General features: G+C 42.3%; 1 protein-coding gene across 1 annotated transcript; it reads left to right on the top strand.

Annotated features, from left to right (window-relative positions):
* Nucleotides 1–4,850: 4,850 nt before the first annotated feature.
* TNFSF4 (TNF superfamily member 4) lies at nt 4,851–19,371 on the top strand (the record flags this gene model as incomplete). Its single annotated transcript, NM_001081985.1, is given in 3 exon segments — nt 4,851–5,105; nt 17,572–17,620; nt 18,964–19,371. Coding segments are annotated over 3 exon segments (564 nt in total). The 5' UTR covers nt 4,851–4,952.
* Nucleotides 19,372–20,849: the final 1,478 nt, after the last annotated feature.

Below are 20,849 nucleotides of genomic sequence, written 5' to 3'. Positions count from 1 at the left end.
TATCATCATATTCTAAAATAACTGCCAGTGGTCAACTCAAGATAAAAGTGCCAGGCAATAGAAAGACAAAATCGGTACCGGAAGAAAAGTGGTTGACAAGTGAGGGGCTGAATCTGAAACCCAAGTGGCTGTCACTACACAAGTTCACATTTGCACCATAACTAATGGTGTACATCTGGTTTCACTGAAAAGTACACATTTCAAGTTTACTAATCTTTCAAGTCTAAGGTCAAAGTCCAAATACCAGGAGACTTCTGTAATTAATAGTGATTTTTTCAGTATTGTTTAGACCCTTGTTCTTTTGTAGTCCTCTAAATGAAGTACTTCAGATCTGCTGTAAGCAAATTTAATTTAATCTGGCAAATCTTTATAGATTATTATGGCCCTTTGAGTGTACATTACAGGACGCCTCCTTTTGTCAGCACACAACATCTTGCGGGAGACCAGAATGGATTTTACATAATCATGAGACAGAGCAGGACAAAAGTTCTCGACACCTGGGCAAAAGCATCTGTATTTCTCTCAGGCCCACGGGTGGCTCCCTATCCTAGAAATGTCATGCTGAAAGGGGCTGAAGTGATCGGGGGAGATTCACAAATCTAGCTCTTATAAAGTGTTGTAGAAATAAGCCTGTGCAAGACTCCACTTCAACCTTACTAACAGAATTTATAGAGGTAAGAAATTGGGAATCTGAGTCTGTTAGAAGGTCTCCCAGTGATCCAGATACTCAAGTAGGTTTGGAGAACCACTGATCCTATAAACTTCCTACTCTATGCCAGAGCTCTCTGAACAGCATTCCTTTGAGGTTTTTGGTTAGCCTCCTCTGGGACATTGTAAGCTTACTACCTCGAAAGTCAGCCCCTCATGAGGAAGTGTGCAGTGTACAGGTTTTGATGGCCAGAGATCGAGGGGTAAGACATTTGAAGTAGAATGAATATCAGAAAAGAATCAGGAGACAGGGGGAGATGAGTTTGGAGATGAAACATGAGGCTCCGTCCTGGAGTGACTTCAATGTGGGGCTACGGAATTTCATCCTTGGTGGGATGGAAACGCTGGGTGGCATCATGATCTCACTGAGCTTCAGGAGCAGAAGGGATTGGAGATCAAGTAGAGTGGAAGTAGGGAGAACAGTTAGAAGTCAAGTGAGGGGTGACAAGTCCTCTGGTCAGAATCCATGGGGGTGGCAAAGAGGAGGAAAGCCTGGGTCTCATTGCCCAGGATAGTCCTACAAAGGGGAGTCAAAACCAATTTGGGGTTTTGAGGTCCCATCGTGGTGAAATTATTAGGTAGCATGGTGACATCATGATCTGGAGCTGGTTGATGATTAAACAAGTTTTTGACATTTGAAGATATAATTGCTTCCAGGTCCTCATTACAGCCCAGAGTGGCACTTGCCCCATGCACCCTACCTTCCTGCCTCCCTGTCTTCGGGTTTTTTTCATGTGTTTCCCCCTAGCACCAAGGTGAAGGTGCCCAACTCAGGCTTGCTGAATGGCCAAATGTGAATTCAACTTTGAAACAAATGAAAACAGCAGATTTTACCCCAAATGAACAAACAAAAACCCCCAAAATCAAAAGACTGAAAAACCAAACAACAACAACAGTAAAACCCCCAAACCAAAACAACAACAAAAAACCCAAAAGTTTTTGCTGCTTTCTGAGCATGAGGTCTCAGGTCAGTTATTGAGGTTGTTTTATTTTCCATACTTTTCTGTAGTCTTGACTTGGCTACTAACTTTAGAGGACCTGCGATCTGTGGGAGGAGATTTCCTTTGGCTTATTTTAGTTTCCAAGGTTTCATTCCAAAGCTGGTGTACTCTGAGCTGTCTGAGAATTTGATTGGTCTAAGATGCTTTAAAAACAATTGCCCATATGTGCAGTAAAATGCTTGACTTCTTTAAAAACATTTCAATTTTGTTTTTTAAAACTCATTTTCAAGATGGAAATCATCCACTTATCTGAGACTAAAATGCTATCAATGATCTCTCTATCTCTTTTTAAGATTTACTCATTATTTATTTCACACAGAGTGATAGAGACAAGGAGGAGAGGGGTGGAGAGAGAAAAAGAATATCTTCCAGCCACTGTTCCACTCCCCAGATGGCCAGAATGGCTGGGGTTGGTCCAGGCTGAAACCAGGAGCCTGGAACTACATCAGGGTCTCTCATGTGGGTGGCTGGAACCCATCTAGTTGAGCCATCTTCTGCTGTCTTCCTACACTCATTGGCGGAGAGCTGGATTGGAAGTAGAGCAGCCATGACATGGGCCAGCACTCACATATGGGATGCAGGTATCACAAATGGAGGCTTAACACACTGTGCCACAATGCTAGGATCCATGAATGATATCTGTGATGGTGGTTTCATTTGTTCAAATGCTAGACCAGTCCAATGATGAGCTTTGAAATGCTTATATAACCTTTCCGACCTTCTCACCTTGAACTTCCAGTCCAATTTCTATGTGTGTGTATGTGTGTTTGCATATGTTCTCTCTCCATAACAAATGTGAAGAAATTGTGAGAATGTTCAATAAGAAAAAGAAATGACGAAGTATAAAATATCACTTAGACCTCAATCAAAACTGTAGCTAGGCAAAATATGGCGGTGGAGGCTGAGACAGGGGAGATGAGAGGTGCGCCACAGGCAGGCAGGCCTCAGTGTTGGTGTAGCTGATTATGTGCCGTCTTGGGACAACACAACAATGGACATTCATTATGCTGCACAGTTCTTATATTCTATAAAGAAAAACAATTTTTCTTCATAAAAGTGATGATGTTAACACCTAGAAGCAGTGCTATTTGAGGTACAATTATGTGTGTTGTAAATGTTTGTTTTTAATCCTTTTGGCAGTTATTTAAAAATATTCTCTCTGCTTTTCAACATGAATAATTTTTACTGTTTCTTTTTCTGGCTTTTCTCTAGTTTCCTGTAGTATTTGAGGCTTTTTGCTGTGATATTTTAGTCATCTGTTGAAAATAAATGAGTAAATAGTTACTGACATCAGTGCCTCATTTATGACTATCAGCTGTTACACAAGAACTGGACCCTACACACTGATTCTTCCTTCAGTATTTTTCTCCACATGCTCTAGGTTACACATAGTTTGCTCATGGGAATAATTATTACAGATATGCTTTGAAGGAATTTACTTGATTTCTATTTCTGACTTGGAGTTACGATAATGGTGCCTTGTTATCTTTCAGATGAAAACCAACTCTGAAGACCGGTGTATTCTGCAAATGCAAGGCATGATAATTATAAAGAAGGTATTAGTTCATATTTTCATCAGCACTGTATATAATAAGCACCCTTTCCATTTTCTATAAACTGTTCCTCTCTCGAATATGCCTCATACCCATTTTCTGTGAAATAAAGTTGTATATAACAACTCATACTGATGATATCCAAAATATTTCCTACTCCGTTCTTTCTATACATACCTGTTGAGTGTCTCATGAGGAGTTCTGAGACACAATATCTTAACACAGAAGAGAGACAGAATTCTGTCTAACCCAGTCCTTGCCCAACCTCTCCATGTTGTCTATTAAGTCTGGGCTGATGATACATACTCAGTAAATATTTGCCAAGTTCAACTTGACATTGTACATAATTTTATAACTCATTTTATTTCATATATATTTCAGTTATACAGTATAAGCAGTATTTATTGATAGAAACACACACACACACATTTAATTTGAGAGGCAGAGAGACACACAGAGAGAATGCTTCCATCTGCTAGTTCACTCTGTAAATGACTGTGACAGCCAGGGTGCCAAAGCCAGGAGCCAGGAACTCAACCCAGGTCTCTTGTGTAGGTGGCAGGGACCCAAGTCCTGGAGCTGTCACCACTGTGTCCCAGATGGTGTATCAGCAGAAGCTGCAGTCAGGAGGTGTGCGGAATGTGAGACAGGGGTGTCTTAACTAGCAACTTGACTACCACGTTAAATTCCTACCCCTGGTAGAATATTCTCACTTGCCAAGCTTCTGAGTCCAGCTGGGACTTCAAAGAAAGGAATAACTTCCAAGAATTATTTATGTCTATTCAATTATTCTTTCATGCAAAAATTATGTATAGGGAAAATGTAAAGCAGAGGAGTGGGAAAAAGCACTTTTTAAAACTCTTATTTTTGGCTCTGCAGAAAATTGATCATGTAAGTGTTTACTGAATTTGCCTCAAAGGCTTAAATAAGAAAAGGGTTGTAAGAGCATCTAACACAGTTTTAGAAACATGGTAGATGCAAATGAGGTGTTATATGTGACTTTGATATCATTTATGACAACTTTTACTAGTTAATACTAGCTTATTTTTAATGTGTAGGACTATAAAACTAGAGGGTCTTACTCCCTTATTTCTACATGATCCTATTTTATTCTTCTTTTTCATTTCAAGAATGGTCTCTGTGTGCTTTATTTCTGAATCTGTAAAATGCTTAGTTACATAATAAACACAAGGACTCAAGGCCACCACTTTCCTTAAATCTCTTCTGGGACTTCAGGCACCTTGAAGAAGGGATTTGTGAGCTCATACATCAACGGATGATGATCTTGATCTTTAACAAGTGACCCACAATTTGGTTACTGGTGCAATGAGAAATTAAGAAAATAGCACACGTTTGTGACTGTCATTTCACAGTCACTCAAATCAGAACTGGAATGCCACAAAAACAACTCCCTGTTAGCCCAGAGGAAAAAAAAAAAGAAAGTAAAGGGGAAATTCAGATTAGTCACAGAGAAGTTCCCCCGCCTGCTGCAGAAGCTGCAGAGTTAAAACTGAGAGACTCTGCTGTGCTCTTTCAATCGCCTTTAATCTCTGGTCCTGGGACCTTTGTCTATTTTCTGATTGATAAGCTTTGTTTTGCCTTCCTCTCCTCCCTGTGGGGAAGACGCTCGTCTTACCCCGAACAGTTCCCTAGGTCACGTCTGTTTCTTTCCTGAATCCAGATTGTGAAGATGGAAGGGGTCCGACCCCTAGAAGAGAATGTGGGAAACGCACCAAGGCCAAGGTTTGAGAGAAACAAGCTATTGCTGGTGGCCTCCGTAGTTCAGGCACTGGGGCTGCTTCTGTGCCTCACCTACGTCTGCCAGCACTCCCATGCTCCCGAGGTAAGATGCCCCACTGGGCACTTTTCCCCTCCGGCTTGTGCTGACGGCAGCTGTAACAGCTGCAGACAGTCACTTGGAAATAAGCTGATGCCAAAACAGTTGAGTATTTTTTCTCCCCGCAGCAGTCATAAAGTGTGGTCAAACATCCTGCTGTCTCTCCTTCCTTCCTTCTTTTCAGAGGTGGCGGAGCAGAGGCAAGCCAAGGGCACTGCTTCTAGGTTCTTTTTTTCTTCTTCTTTTTCTCCGCATTGCAAAAATCCTGGTATTCCTTTATGAGCTGCCACTTTGAAGATCTGGGTCATTGGTACTTGGTTTATCCATTCTGCTAATGAGTGTGGGCAGAGAAACAATAGCAAAAGAGGTAAGAAAGAGATTGATTGCCATTTGTAGTCATAAATTCCATGGACATGCAAGGAAATTTGCTTTGTAAAGAATGCTGAAGGTATTGAGTTATTTGAAATAGTTTGCTTTGTATTTCATTTTTAAAGATGTATTTAGTTATTATTTTATTTATTTGAAAGGGAGAGAGAGACAGACAGACAAAGAGATTTCTCACCTACTGGTTCATTCCACAAATACTCTGAACAGCTGGGACTGTGTCATGCAGAAGCCAGGAACCAGAAATCAGTCCAAGTCCCCCAGTCTGGAGCCATCACCTGCTGCCTCCCAGGACGTGCGTTAGCAGGAAGCTGGATTCAAGAGCAGAGCCAGGACTGGAACCCAGGCTTTCATATATGGGTCGGGGTATCCCATCCCGTATCTTAACCACTATGCCAAATGCTTGCCTTGCATGTTGAAGGTGTCTGTGTGTGCACATATCCACACATTTACCCCAAGAATTTAATCAGATATGAGTCTGTCCCAGACACTCACACAGACATCTTTTAGGGAGTGATCACCTTTCTGGTAGTTTTTGTGCTTAACTACAATATTCTTTCCATCTTTATTCTTGTCCCATGCTTCCCTTACTTTGCATGACTTTTTCTTAGTCATTCAAGTACACCAATGTTGTTAGGTCTTTAAAGATGTTCTTCACTGCAGGAGGTACCACAGGAAAGAAGGTAAATCTAAAGACTTTCTGTGTTGTCTTGCTGGGGTTGGTCTGAAAATTGCCAGTTCCCTGGCTGGTTGCTTTGGGGCAGGAATTCTCACCCTGGTGAAGGTCAGACAATAGGAAGTATTATCATTGATGACGAGGTCAGAGACTGGACACTTCAAATTAAAGCAGCAAATGCCTGGGCATGTTTCTGCCTACAGGAAATAGGGGTTTTCGGTACGGGGGAGACCGGTGAGCGTGTGGGTGATTAAGATCACTGTAGCACGGCGAGTGCTCACGGCCCCCAGTTCCCAAAGCGCAGCTGCTGCCCTGCTCAGGTGTGGGCCCAGTTAGCACAACAACACACCTGTCCTCTCCTTACGTCATACGTTCTCTGTGTACAGCTTTTTGGGTAAAATTAAAAGTTGACTCGGGGAGAGTGCGGGGGTGGAGTAATGTGTCCATGGCAGAGTGCCCAAGACATAGACCGGAATCAGACTCTTCCGAGAAGAAAACAGAGTAACCAAAAATAGAACAGCTGAATGCATTCACCAGGTCCCGGAGCTCTGAGAATACTTCTTCAAACAACCACAGCGTGACAAATTTCCTTATACAGTGGGATCATGAAAAGACAGGGAACATGGCTGCAAAGGAGGCTAACCAGTTGCATGAGGGCTCTGAGCAGGAGAGAGCAAAAAGGTGAGACAAAGGTACAACCTGCTCGTGGCCCGGAATGCTTTGGACATTGCAGAAGACAGGGGTTCTTTATGGCAAGGCATCCGGCAGTCCATGGCAGAGCTGGGAAGGAAAGCTGAGTGCTGGCTTCCAGGACAAAGTGCTCATGGGTGAGCTGACTTCTGGGAGAGAACTGGTTTTCTGTGCATCTGGCAGAGAAGTGGAAGCAGAACCACAGGAAGTGTGTTTGAACTGTTGGATCAGGAAACGCGCTCCCAAATACGTACTGGAGAAGGAAAGTAATTTTCCCTGAATTCTTCACTTGACATGAACTTACACATTTTCCTATTTCTAGTGAGACTGGTTTAGCTAACATAGTTTCTGATACAAGGGGACTTTAAAGAGTTTGTGGAAAAATGGAATTAAAAGATAAATTTATTTTGGTGCAAAGTTTTTAAAATACTTGCATAGTGTTTGTTTTCATAATGTGCATTTTCAGTGACTTTTGTTTTAAACCTCCCGCATACTGTTATAGGCACCAAGGCAGCACCCTGGCTTTTTACATGTATTCGTAAATATTTTATTATGGGGATGGATAGCATAGACAGGTCAACTGTGTCGTCCCTGGAGCCTGATCAAATACAACTGGTGGCACCATGAGAGAGTGAGAGGGGATGTAGTAGAGAAGCTTTGCAAAAGGGCCATCGATCAGTAGCCGTTTAAAACTCATCCACAAGAATGTTTGCAAGAATGGGGAAGGTGACTGTAGTGGTTGTGATGCCAATCAAACCTCTGCTGTTATAAGACATCGTGTTACAGGGGTGTGTACTAGAGGTAAAAGGGAGCTGATCTCCTCGTTGACCTGGCTAGATTGCATCTCTTCTACTGTAGGAGAAGGGTATTTGGAAAATCATCAGGCCTTTCACTGTATTTCTTGACCTGATAATTTTTAACCTAATAAACAGTTGCTGGTGTGGATGGCTGTATAAAAATACAGATTTTAAACTGCATTTGGCAGTCAACTCTCCCTTCATTTTTATTTAGCAATCTGTTCTCTCTCTCTCCTGGGTCAAGTTTCATTTACATACAAGAAAAGCAGAAGTTTTTACTTTTGCCGTGCCAGAGAAAAGAACCCACTCATGCCTAGTATAATTCATTCTCCTCTTTTGGTCTTGATTTGCTCAGAATATCCTATGAATATGTCATTTATGTATCCATAGACTGGGGACAAACATTTGAGAAAAGGCAAACTGTGAGTTAACAGATTTTTGTGCCTAAGCTTGTGATTTCTTGGGTCTTCTTTGGGGGAAGTTTTATTTTATTTTATTTTATTTATTTTCTTCTTTTTGGAGATACTATGTTCTAGACCAGATTCATTTGTTGGTTCTCGTACTGTTTTTTTTTTTCAAGATTTATTTATTTAAAATTTAAAGTTGAGAGAGAAAAAGAGAGATTTTCTATCTGCTGGTTCACTTCCCAGCTGGCTGCAATGGCCAGGGCTGCACTAGGCTAAACCCAGGAGCCAGGAGCTTCATCTGGGTCTCCCACATGGGTGGCAGAGGCCCAAACATTTGGGCTGTGGGCCACTTTCTGCTGCTTTTCCCAGGGCAATAGCAGGGAGCAGAATCAGAAGTGGAGCAGCTGGGACATGAACTGGCATCCATAGGGGATACCAGTGTCACCAAAGGCAGCTTAACATGCTGGCCTAGATTTCTTGGATCTTATGAAAAGACTAGGAGAAATCAAATTTGTATATGTACACTTTTTTATACTTAATTTATAGCTGCACTTATCTAAAGAACTTGTTCTGAATTAGCAAAATACCATTTTTTAGAATGGGGGCGCAAGAGGCTGGCACTGTGGTGTAGTGAGTAAAGCCTGCAGTGCCAGCGTCCCATATGAGTGCCAGTTTGAACCCTGCAGCTCAACTTCCGATCCAGCACTTTGCTATGGCCCGAGAAAGCAGTGGAAGATGGCTCAAGCACTTGGGCCCCTGCACCCATGTGGGAGACACAGCAGAAGCTCCTGGCTCCCGAATCAGCTCTTGTGGCCATTTGAGGAGTGAACCAGCAGATGGAAGATCCCTCTCTCTCTGTCTCTGTAACTCTGCCTTTCAAATAATTAAATAAATCTTTAAGAAAAAAAAGCATGCAAGAATTGAACAACTTAGAAGAATATTCAACACATCAGATATAAAATTGAATGCCTCTGATTCCAAAACCAGTACAACCTGTTTGAACGTTATGTTTGATACTGTCAGGCTTCCAGTCTCACCTGGAGCTTCAGCTGGGTACCTGTGACTGATGAAAACTCCCTACTACAGTGGGAAGCCCTTGTCGATTGTGTTCATGTGCCTCAGAGCTATTCAAACCTGGCCCTTCCAAGGTTTGTACCACCTTTAGCAAGCCCTTCACTGGTGTCAGAGCTTTCTGAGATAATTCTTCAGCAAATCCCACTTTTTTCTGCTGGGAAAACCAGAAGTGAAGTTACTTGGGAAGTGAGTCAACCAGTTTGTGTCAATGAGAGCCAGAATTAGAAATCAGTTTCTTGATGAAGTTTCAGGCCGTGACTTGGACCTTTCTTTGTGTCATTTAGGAAGAGAAAGGTTTGCCTGAAAATCTTGTCTGATGGTAGCTTAATTTAAATATCTCCATGTACTCAGACAAGTTTCTTTATAAGTTCATTTTTTTAAAGTCAGGCAAGTAAGGTAATTTTGAATGCAATTGAATTTGCTTTTCAAAGGCAAATCTTTGGGGATTCATAGGAACCATCTGAATATCGCACTGATTTATCATCAAATACTTTGGGGCTCTTAGAGGTATTAATGAAAAGATATGGAATTGTTGGATTTTTGAGCAAGCTACTAGACGTGGTTTATTTATGAGTAAGAAGGAGTAGATCCAGGAAGGATAGGCAACTTACTTGTGATCACCTAGCTGGTTAATTTACCAGACTTCTGATTCCTACGCAAGGCTCTTCCATTCTCAAAGCGTCCCCGCTTAAATACACTCCACTGATTATTTAATTGTGCCAGGTACTGATTCAGGCACGAAAGACACCAACATGCTTTAGAGAAGGCTTTTGGACTCTTTGAACTCAAGGTCAAGAAGCAGGGTGGGGGCAGAGTGATGAGGTGACAGACATGTGAAGACATGTTCAAGGGATAATGAGGAGCAAGGACAAAAGGGGGAGGGAATACCCAAGACTTCTGGGGAGTCAGGAAACCCAGGGGAGAAGGACATTAGAAGGAAGAACGGGAACTCTTTAAACAGATAAGGGGATAAGACTGGAAAATGAGACAGAGGCTTTCTGGGCAGGAACAGCAAACTGCAGAGTGGGAAAAAGGGCAAAAGATAAAGCTGAAAATCTAGGAGGGACTGATCACAAAGGGTTGTATGAATCATGCTGTGGGAACACACTTCGCCTCATTCTTTGGTGACTTTTTCTGTATTTTCTTTGACAAAGAGTTTATTCTCCAGATTTTATTTCTCTTGTGTGGTCTATATGGGCAAATACAGAAAGTGACTCTGACCTCATCTGGCACTAGGGGGCACCACAGTAAAATTCACCATTCTCCCATGTCTTCCAAAGGGAACCTTCACTTTTCCTGAAGGAAAAAATTAAAAGGAAAAGAATACATTTTCCCAGGAAACTTTTCAGGAAGCCAAATGCTCATCTGTGTATAAGAGGATGAGCAGTATCAGGAGGGGACTAACGTTATTCAGTCCTTTCACAGTGGTAAAGACTTCTAATTGAGAAATTTAGATACGTATTCCCATCCAAGTACTCAAAATAGGACAGAATAAGTGGGATGGAGATATCCTAGAATCTGTTACACATATAGAAACACACACACTTACATGGAGAGAGATAGAGATAGAGAGAATGAACGAATGAATGAATGAACGAATTGGGAAGTGAGCAGAAAAGCTCTTGGCACAGACCTAGGGATGTAGTCTTCCTTTACTCTTCCCTGACAGCAACCCCTGGTTACTAGGATACCCCTGGTTACTAGGATACCCCTGGTTACTAGGATACGGTAGACCCAGGCTGACCGGGGGGCTGTCCACCCTGCTCTTCTCTCTCTCAAACTTTCCCTTCACTTCAGGGATTCTCTGTTCATGGAAAATGAAGCCAACCTTTCAGAGTCATTTCAGTTAGAGGGGCCATATACAGTGTTGTTATTATTCTTCCATGAGTGAAAAACAAACCACTGAGTTATGAAGTAGAAATTTTATTTCTGCACATTCACAGATCAAATAAATACATGGTTGAGCTGCAGTGAAACTGAATTCTCCAGTTTCCTATGCTTTGTGTATTTTGTTTGTCATCAGCCATACTTTTGGTATCATTAGATCATCTGGATTTCTCCTCACAAAGAAATCCAAATGATTCTCTCAGGACTTGGGGACAGTCACTGGCATGTAAGAGAGAGTGCACTGGGCCAGAATCTGGAGGATCTGTCCAAAAGTTCAGTCCAGGCTGTTAGCTTTGTTACCCTGGGCAAAGTGCCCAGGTGTCAGTTTAATCATTTCTAAAGCTGGGATTTGGCTATTATGAAGAGCAAATGCTGTGTACAGAGCTTTATAAAGGCTCAGATTACTGTTATTCTTGAACATGCACCGGTAGGCACACTGCTACTGATATGGTTACTTTGTAATACATACACCCAGCAGACACCCAGTACACACACACCATAACTCAAATTTCTGAAAACAAATCACAGTCATGGTTTACTTTAGTTTTATTGATCTTGATTTTCCTAGAATAATTTTTAGGATTAAAAAAACTCTACCTTTGAATAATTATATTATTTATATCTGTATTTTATCTGAGAAGCAGAAAGATAGATGGATAGAGATAGATAGGTAGAAACATCCCATCTGGTTTGCTCACAAAATGCTGCAACAATCAAGGATGAAACAGGCTAAAGTAGGGAGCTGGGGGCTCAGGCTGAGTCTCCCAAGTAGGTGGCAGGGACCGAACCACCTGAGCCATCATGAGAGAGAGAAAAAGAGAGAGAGAGAGAGGGAGAGAGAGAGAGAGAGAGAGAGAGAGAGAGAGAGAGAGAGAATCTTCCATCTGCTGGTGCTGGTTCACTCCTCAAATGTCCACAACAGTCAGGGCTTGGTCAGGGCAAGCCAGGAGCTTGGAACTCCATCTGGGTCTCTCACATGGGTTACAAGGACCCAAGTGCTTGTGTCATCACCTGCTGCCTCCCAGGATGTACATTAACAGGGATCTGGGTTGGAAGTGGAGGACCCTGGAACTGAACCGCGTGTTCTGATGTGTGATTCAGGCATCCCAAGCATTTTAACACTGAGACAAACACTGCCTCTAATTATTTTTGGACATAGATTTCTGATTAAAAGTTCGTAGTTGCATTAGAGAACAAAGGGAAGCGTGTATGGAGAAATTAGAGCATATGAAGTTTATTGGTGTCAGTGTCTGGTTGGAAGTGATTCAGAGGTCTAGAATTACATATGTAGAACATGTGGCCCAGAGTAGTTACATTTCCCCCCACTTTGATATATTTCATCCAATTATCCAATGAATTGGCTTTCAAATAGGACAGGAAATTTTATTTATAGGAGGCATGAGGTCTGGTTGACAATACTGGAAATGTTAGAATTATGACTGGCATGACTGAAATGTTTTTTTCTTTTTGGTCGATCTTTTATTCTGAAATGCACCTTAGAAGTGTTATTAATTTGTATAAATTTGTCTAGCCTTGATAACACACAAATGCTACTTCATGACACACACTGATGGTGGATAAACTTTAACTCTCCCAATACTAGTTGTATTAAAGCTTGTGGATAGGAAGCCTTTGTTCCCAATGTATTGGATTGTACAGGTGGGGAACCAAGGGCTCCTGTGTGCGTAAGTGTCAGGGCTGGGCTCCCCCGCTGTCTTGCAAGCAGCCAGAGAATGAGCCTAGAAAGAGAAAGAAATGCATCAATGATTGGGATGGAAATTATTATAAAGTGAACATAATTTTCTTTTGCATTAGGTGCTTGTTTTTTCTCTTTTATTAAATAATAGGAAAGATTTAGTGTAAAATACCATTGTAGTCATTGTCACTGCCATCCTAATATAATCCCACTGCAATTCTGTGATAGTTTTTCCAGTTGCAAACTTAATTTAAATTGGAGCATGTGTTGAAAATTATTTGGCCTCATGCAAAGGAGGCTAAGAGCTCAATTATATACAGCAATACATAGTCTCAATTGCTCATTTATCATCAGAGGGAACCACCTTGGGAGGATGAGGTCTGCTTTTTTGTTACAAGACAGGGGTTGTTATTGTGTTGAAAAGTGTAACTTTCTTATCACTCAATCCCCATGGAATTTCTCTTTTGATTATTGGGATTTGCCTCATCTCTGAAGTGAAAGTGGTCTTAGGTCTTTTGTTCCAGCCGTTCTAATTGATATTGCCCAAGGCTTTGTCCATTTTGCTGGGTTCCTTATCAAGGCAATATTCCCTCCTTTTTATGTAGCAAATGAGATGAACAATGAGTGATTTGTAATTCTGCTACTCCCTTTGTACTCAAGAATGAATGAGACTATTTTAAAAACCTTCAGTAATGTATGGCATTGATTAGAGCCAGTATCAGGTATTGAGTGATCATACAGTCACTACCAAAGTTTTGGACATGGACTAATTCTACCTTAGTTCAGCTAATGTCTGTTGATTGTCACATTTGAGATGGTAGGAGGTATGGACATGCAGTGGGAACTAAACCCAGCCTTCCAGTTGCATCAAGACTAAGCTGGCATGAGAAAGGATATCATGGTGGAAACTTACTAAAGGGAGTTCTCAGAAATGTTGTGGCAGATCCTCCTGTGAGTGTACTTTGAAAACTTCCTCAGTTAATGTGGAACAGGAAATGCACATGTAAGAGATATTCCCCTGAGGACGTGGACTTGGTGTGTTAGATCAGCCACATATTTTGAAGGTGTGTTGTTATATCACTTGGATATTTGTCTGTATAGCTAAGATTCATCTTAGGGATCTGTCAATTTCTCAGCATCAGGAAAATGAAGCCACAAGCCCTGTTCATTGAGTAGAGCTGAGGAAGGCCTTCCTTCCTAGTTAGTCTTTACCAAAAAGGTTTGAGAAGAAGTAGAGAGAGGATGCTATTAGGGTATTACACAGGCTGTATAGTGGGAGAATAAGCTGAGTGAGGCTGCAGTAAAAATGTGCCTGGTGGGCACTGAAGAAATATGTTTTGATTGACAATTAAAGAGGCTTCTCTTGGACTCGCTACATTTCAATTAACAATAAAATATTTTTATTAATATAAGGAGAAAAAATTTTATGTATTTCATAAATAAAATTCTAAGAAGATAAACACACTTCTCTTCCTCCCTCCATTCCTCAGCACCCCCCCTTCCTTTTTCCTTTTCCTTTAATTTACAATATAATCACAGGCTTTGTGCACCATTAACCAAAATGTTCAACAAGTAAAAAGTAGGAGGACCACTGTTCCGTAGGAATACAGAAAAGGGCTATGAACAATAATCAATTTATAAGATTTAAGTTTTACTCTTATACATTTTTATATTCTTTATTAATTATCACATACCAGAAAAATCATATAATATTTGTCTTTTTGGGACTGACTTATTTCACTAGCATAATGGCCTCTAGTTACATCCATTTTGTTGCAAAATGCAGGATTTCATTCTTTTTTATTTTAGATTTATTTATCTGTTTGAAGGGCAGAGAGAGAGAGACAGACAGAGAATCTTCTATCAACTAGTTCACCCCTAAATGGCCACAATAGCCAGAGCTGAGCCGATCCAAAGCCAGGAGCCTCTTCCTGGTCTTTCATGTGGGTGCAGGGATCCAACTATTGAGCCATCTCCCACTGCTTTCCCAGGCCATTAGCAGGGAGCTGGATGGGAAGTGGAGCAGCTGGGACTTGAACAGATGCGAATATGGGATACAGGCCTAGCTTTCACCACTGTGCCATGGCGTGTGCCCCAGGATTTTATTCTTAACAAAGTTTTCAAAACCATGTATCTTTGTCTCTAAGAAATAGAACTTTGGGAATAACTTTTTGACTGGAAGATTCCTTGGCCAAAGAACTAGTTTTTGCCTGTTCTTTGTATCTTCTCTGGGTAAGGTTCTGAAATTCTCTGATCAGAAGTCAGCGGTCCATCCTGTTGTCCCAGTGAGGACACACTTGATTCACCAGGATCAGAGTCTACACACTCAGACTTCTGTAGTGGGTAAATGTGCAAACTTACACCGTCATGTTCTGGGGCCCCTTTAGACACATGCTGAGAGCTTGTGAGGTCATGCTTTGACCATCTCTCAGATCTACTTTGACATGATGCCCGAGGAGGATCTAGGTGTGGTTTTGTCCCAGTGGAGGTGGCATGGTGAGTCTCCATCACCAATCTGTCTCCCCACCATCTTCCACTGACTCACACCCCAGCCCCACTCTCCTCCGGGATCTTGACATCCGGACCTGGTATCAAGTGCGGAATGGCAAGGCCCACATGGTGAATGCAGAGCCCACTTCCTGATTTCGTTCTCGATGAGTATCACCCTCTCCCGCCACAGATACCCCACTCTAGGGCAAATGCCAGATGAGTACAAGGTCAGCAGCCCCATACCACATCCTACTAGTCAGAATTAGAGGCTCACACTCTGCAATGCTGAGCCCTTGAAACAAGTGTCACCTTCTTGGGAACATGTTTCAGGCTGCTGGATCAACACCTGACTTCAGAGTCCCTCTCTGTTCTCAGTTCAGTGAGCAAGGAGCTGGGAGAAGCCAAAAAGGGTCTAATTGTGATTCTTCTTTGCAGCATCTGCTTGGCAGCTACTCTGTGGGCCTCTTTTTTTTTTTTTTTTTTTTTTTGACAGGCAGAGTGGACAGTGAGAGAGAGAGACAGAGAGAAAGGTCTTCCTTTGCTGTTGGTTCACTCCCCCAATGGCCACTGCGGCCGGCGCACCACGCTGATCCGAAGCCAGGAGCCAGGTGCTTCTCGTGGTCTCCCATGCAGGTGCAGGGCCCAAGCACTTGGGCCATCCTCCACTGCCCTCCAGGGCCACAGCAGAGAGCTGGCATGGAAGAGGGGCAACCGGGACAGAATCCGGCGCCCCGACCGGGACTAGAACCTGGGGTGCTGGTGCTGTAGGCGGAGGATTAGCCTAGTGAGCCGCGGTGCCAGCCTCTGTGGGCCTCTTGCTGTTGCCAGGACAGTTGCATGTAATCAAAGTCCAGCTAATGATTTTGCCAAACTGGATAAATTATACAGACAACCCTATAGGGTCGCTTGAGAAGCTCTTTCTGGAGGACTTCTCGGTCTTTTGATATATATCAGTATTTTCACAACTATTTCCAAACTTAAAAACTTATTTTGAGAAACGTTGAAAAATTTTAATGACACATAATAATTGTACAGATTATGAGGCAGAATGTGATAGTTCAGTACATGAATGCAGTGCACACTGCTGGATAATTAGCATTTCCATTTCAAAGAATTGCCATCTTTCTGTGTTGGGAAACAGCACTGTCGTTCTTGGTAGGCACAATAGGCGTCTATTCTCCGATCCGTTCCCAGTGTTTCCTTTCAGACATATTCAATGCCCATAGAGATGTTACTGTTTTCTAGAACATAAATGGCAATGCACTTTATGTGTGATTCTTGCTTTTGCTACTTTCGCTTGGTAGATCTTGTAGTTTCTCCACATTCAACTTGTTATTCTTTTAACCACCAAATTATTATAAACATGTTACTTACTATGTTTTCTCTATATTTTACTTCTTTGCTTGCTGCTGAATACTGACTTGGTCCAAGTTTGGGTTTTCAAACTGTTGAAAGGAATGGAAAGATCCAATTTTTTTTTTTTTTTTTGAACTACATTCAAATGTACTGACTTTGAAGGATTAGAAGAGGTTTTTTTTTTTTTTTTTTTTTTTTTTTTTTTTTTTTTTTGCCTATGTTCACTGAAAATAGGAAGCTCTTCCTCTTGTGATACAGTGGAAGACTAAACAATACAGGAAGCTTCGGGTGCTTTCTGGGGGTCTACGGCTGTGATGGATTGATTCATTGCAGGCTTCCTCATGAGGGCCTCTGTCACTGAATGAGCTTGTCACGAAATGACTTGTTAAGGGTTCTCTCATCTAAATTGGGAATTGGGGCTCAGTGAGATGAAACAATACATCAAAGGAGAGTTTGATAGAAATGAGGACAGATCTCAGATGCTTGCATAAAACAGTGCAGCGGTCCTAATTTGTCTTCAGAGATGGTATAGAAAAGAAAGGGAGGTAGGTAAGAAAACTGGATCTAATTAGAAAAAGCTCTATATTTTCCTCTACAGGCTACTGGATTTCTGCTTTTCTAGATATGCTTTGTTGATTCCATTTGTTCGTGTTTTCTTTTCTACAAATATACCCTTGACGTGAGCATTTAGCAGTGGTTAAGATCCTGCTTCGGCATACTGTATCAAAGTGCCTGGGTTTGAGTCCCACTTTGCTTCTCATTCCAGCTTCCTGCTAATGCACACCATGGGAGGCGGAAGGTGACAGCTCAAGTTGTTGGGTCTCAGCCACCCATGTGGGAGACCCCGTTGGAATTCCTGACTTCTGAATTCAGCCTGGCCCATCCATGGCTGTTGTGAGCATCTGGGGAGTGAACCAGATGATGGGCAATCTCTGTCTCTCTGCCTTTCAAATAAAATAAACAAATAAATTATAATTAGATCATTAAAATGCCCCCCATTTTTTCCCTCTCTCAGGTGTCACTTCAGTATCCTCCAATTGAAAATATCATGACACAACTTCAAAGTAAGTATTATCAAAAGTTTGATTCATATTTTTGAAACAATCTTCTCTTTAGTTTCTTGATTTCCTCCACAACACAAGATCTGTCCTTTTCATTAGGGAATCCTTAAATCCCAGAGTTTTCTGAGCCTGTGTATTGTTTTCAATAGGGACAAAGATGGTATATCAAGAAAAAAAGGGGAGTAATTCATTACCAAATGTATTTTTTATCTTTGTGCTAATTACTTTAGGTACCACATTTAAATTTCCCCATGCACACTTTCAATAGAAATTATTCTCATTTTTCAGTTAAGGATATTAAGTCTGTCTATCACATCATCTGCTAATTCTCTCCTGGACAAGATTACATCTTAACGACAACTGGGGAAAGCTCTAGATAGGAAGAAAGGGTGATATTTTAACTACCGTGAGGTCATTGTTTGGGTCCATGATTAATACTAGAACAATCACCAGTGGTTTCTAAATGAATATTCATTTGTATATTGAGTTCTACAGAGCCTGAACGGAAATATGTCTTGCTCTCCAGAAATAGTCTTCATTTTCAGTCAAACATATGCTGCCTGGACCAGCTATAAAGCAAGAATTACTGAATTGTGGTCAGCAGTGAGGACCTATTCTTCCCCATAACCAAGGGACAAGGGCAAGAACAGAGTGGCCAAGCAGGATGATAGTGGGGCTGGTATGGAAATAGAAGAGATGCAGGCTTTTGGCTTGCATGTGGACTGGCCCTGCTCAAAGTTACCAAACCTGTTACTCTGCTGCCATCTCTTTCTCCTGTGGCAGCAACTCTGCTATAGCACTTTCCCAGAAAAACTAGCAATAGAAGGGAGAAGGGAAAAGAGAATCTGTGTCCTTGAGCTCTTCATCTTAGTGAGCTGAATCCACAGACGTTCCGTGCTTAGCCGTCCTAGAAAGCTTCAGTACATGCTGCTGGTAAGTCCAGTGCCCTGAGGACACGACCAGGCGGAGAGAGGATAGGGAGCAGTTAGAAACACTTGCTTTCAGTTAAACTTCAGAGTGAGAGAAGTGTACAGGAGCCGGACAAGGGGCAGCACTGCCACCCTTTGCCACGGTCCCTCCCATTCACTGAGTAAGAGAGGAAGGACTGAACCGTCAGCCCCTGCAGGCTCTGAAACACCAGGGAAGCCCTGCCTTACAACTCTGGAATTCCAGCCGCATCGGAGGCTGTTTGGGCCGTGGGCATTAGCTTTTCTTCCACTGATGAAGATTTCTACCTGCAGGAAAACAGCGCTCTCTTCCCACAGTCTCTCCCTGTAACTTTCTCTTCACCTTATTGTAGATGTATTCTATATGTAGGATTCACGTTTCTGTTTTTTAATTTCTAGTCTTAACATCCCATGAGTGTGAAGAGGACAGTTTCATCCTCCCACTCCAAAAAAGGGACGGAACCATGGAAGTGCAAAACAACTCAGTCGTCATCCAGTGTGATGGCTTTTATCTCCTGTCTCTGAAGGGCTACTTCTCCCAGGAGGTCAGCATTAGTCTTCACTATCGGAAGGGTGAGGAGCCCTTCCCGATCCTGAAGAAGACCAAGTTTGCCAACTCCAACGTGGTGTTAAAATTGGGTTACAAAGACAAAGTCTACCTGAATGTGACCACCGACAGCGCCTCCTGCAAGCAGCTCAGTGTGAATGCTGGGGAGCTGATTGTCATCCTTCAAAATCCCGGTGGGTACTGCGCTCCCTGAGGGGCTCATGGCCACACCTAAAACCAGGCACCAGCAGGAATGCCAAGCTGGGGGTGGACAGGACACGGATTCCTCCTCACGCGTGAGGCGCTGTCCCAGCTCAGCGACGCGGGACAGGACAGGAAGCGGATCCTGCACTGTAGCCCCTCCCCTTGCTCCCCACCTCAGGGATATTTAAAACTCCTTTTACATATCAGTTAACCTTACCCTTCTGTCTTCTAAGTCCTGGCCTTCATCTCCCTGCCTGGCCTCAGCCCTATTAGGCACCTTCGTGAGAAAGGGAAAACAGGTGCTGCTTTTTCGAGACTCAGTGGTTCTACCATCAGGCGGTTGTTGTAATAAACTCACGTTACTGAAAAAGGCACTTGACTGCCACTTGCTGGAGACTGGGCAAGCGTGTGGCGTTGTCAACAGGAAGAGGAACAAGGAGTGGGCTTATGGATCCGCAGAAGGTGGTGTGGACTAACCCTTGGGAACCCATGTGGCCTCTTCAACCAGACTGGTCACAGCTTGCATCTTGCCTCAGCTCCGCTCTCCCTCGGAGGGAGTTCCAAAGGAAAATCAGCTTGTGGACATCAGGACCTGAAATGCTGTGTGCTGTGGGCTCTTTTCCTTTGCTGCTTTGTTTTTCCATCATCCAAACTTAAGAGAAACATCTCTTCAAAGAACCATCCTGAAGTTGTGATGCTGTGAACAATCTAGTCAGTGGTTCAGGGAGAACCGAGAGAGATGCTCCTATTCAGGGAAAGTGAGCTAATTTATTGTGAGGGTTATCTTTATTACACCATGACTGGGACTGCTCAGGGTAAAAGCAAGTAAGAATTTGAACAGCCAAGGGAAGAAAAATCCTTTGCCACAGAGAGGCAGAGTTAGTCGTGTTTGTCTTCCTGTTGGTGCTGAGATACCACCTCAGCTCCACGCTTCGTTCGTATGAACCATGGTGCTGGTTCCAAAGGAAGTGAGGCTGTTCTCAAATGCAGTGTTGTGTCAATTGGCATGAAGAAGCCATGCATCTTATGAAAAAAATGGGAATGATCTCAGTCTAGGAATACCATAATGCCATGTAACGTCTCCCATTAGTAATTGGAATTAGACTTATCATCAGCCAATATCAAGGCTCTAAGGTGATAGAGCCCCTTATGTTGATTTTGAATGTCCTCTTAAGTTGATATGATGTATCATGCTTAATGACATTATGGAGAAATGTGACTTTTTTTATGTCAAGTTACCACAAAATTTATAACTTCTCTGTGCCAAAACTTTGATAAACTTACATTTTAAGTAATTTTTAGTGGTAGCAAATGTTTCCCTGTTGCTTCATAGAGGACATGAATATAGAATCTTTTTGGATATTCTTTGTCATCAAAGAAATTCTATGTTCTGTAATCCATTGACTGTCGCTAGGATCTTCAGAAAGATACACTAAATGGTCTCAATTACATTTGGGTTTTTTTTTTGTCTCTTTGGCATAATTTTCTGTGTCCTCCTGACTAAGCGTTTACAGGGGAGCCTGTTTGTGGAACA

This window comes from Oryctolagus cuniculus, chromosome 7 (genome assembly GCF_051225735.1).
Source record: "Oryctolagus cuniculus isolate XC-2025 breed Fujian yellow rabbit chromosome 7, ASM5122573v1, whole genome shotgun sequence".
In the NCBI taxonomy this organism is placed as follows: domain Eukaryota; kingdom Metazoa; phylum Chordata; class Mammalia; order Lagomorpha; family Leporidae; genus Oryctolagus; species Oryctolagus cuniculus.
This window is presented reverse-complemented; position numbering and strand designations above follow the sequence as displayed.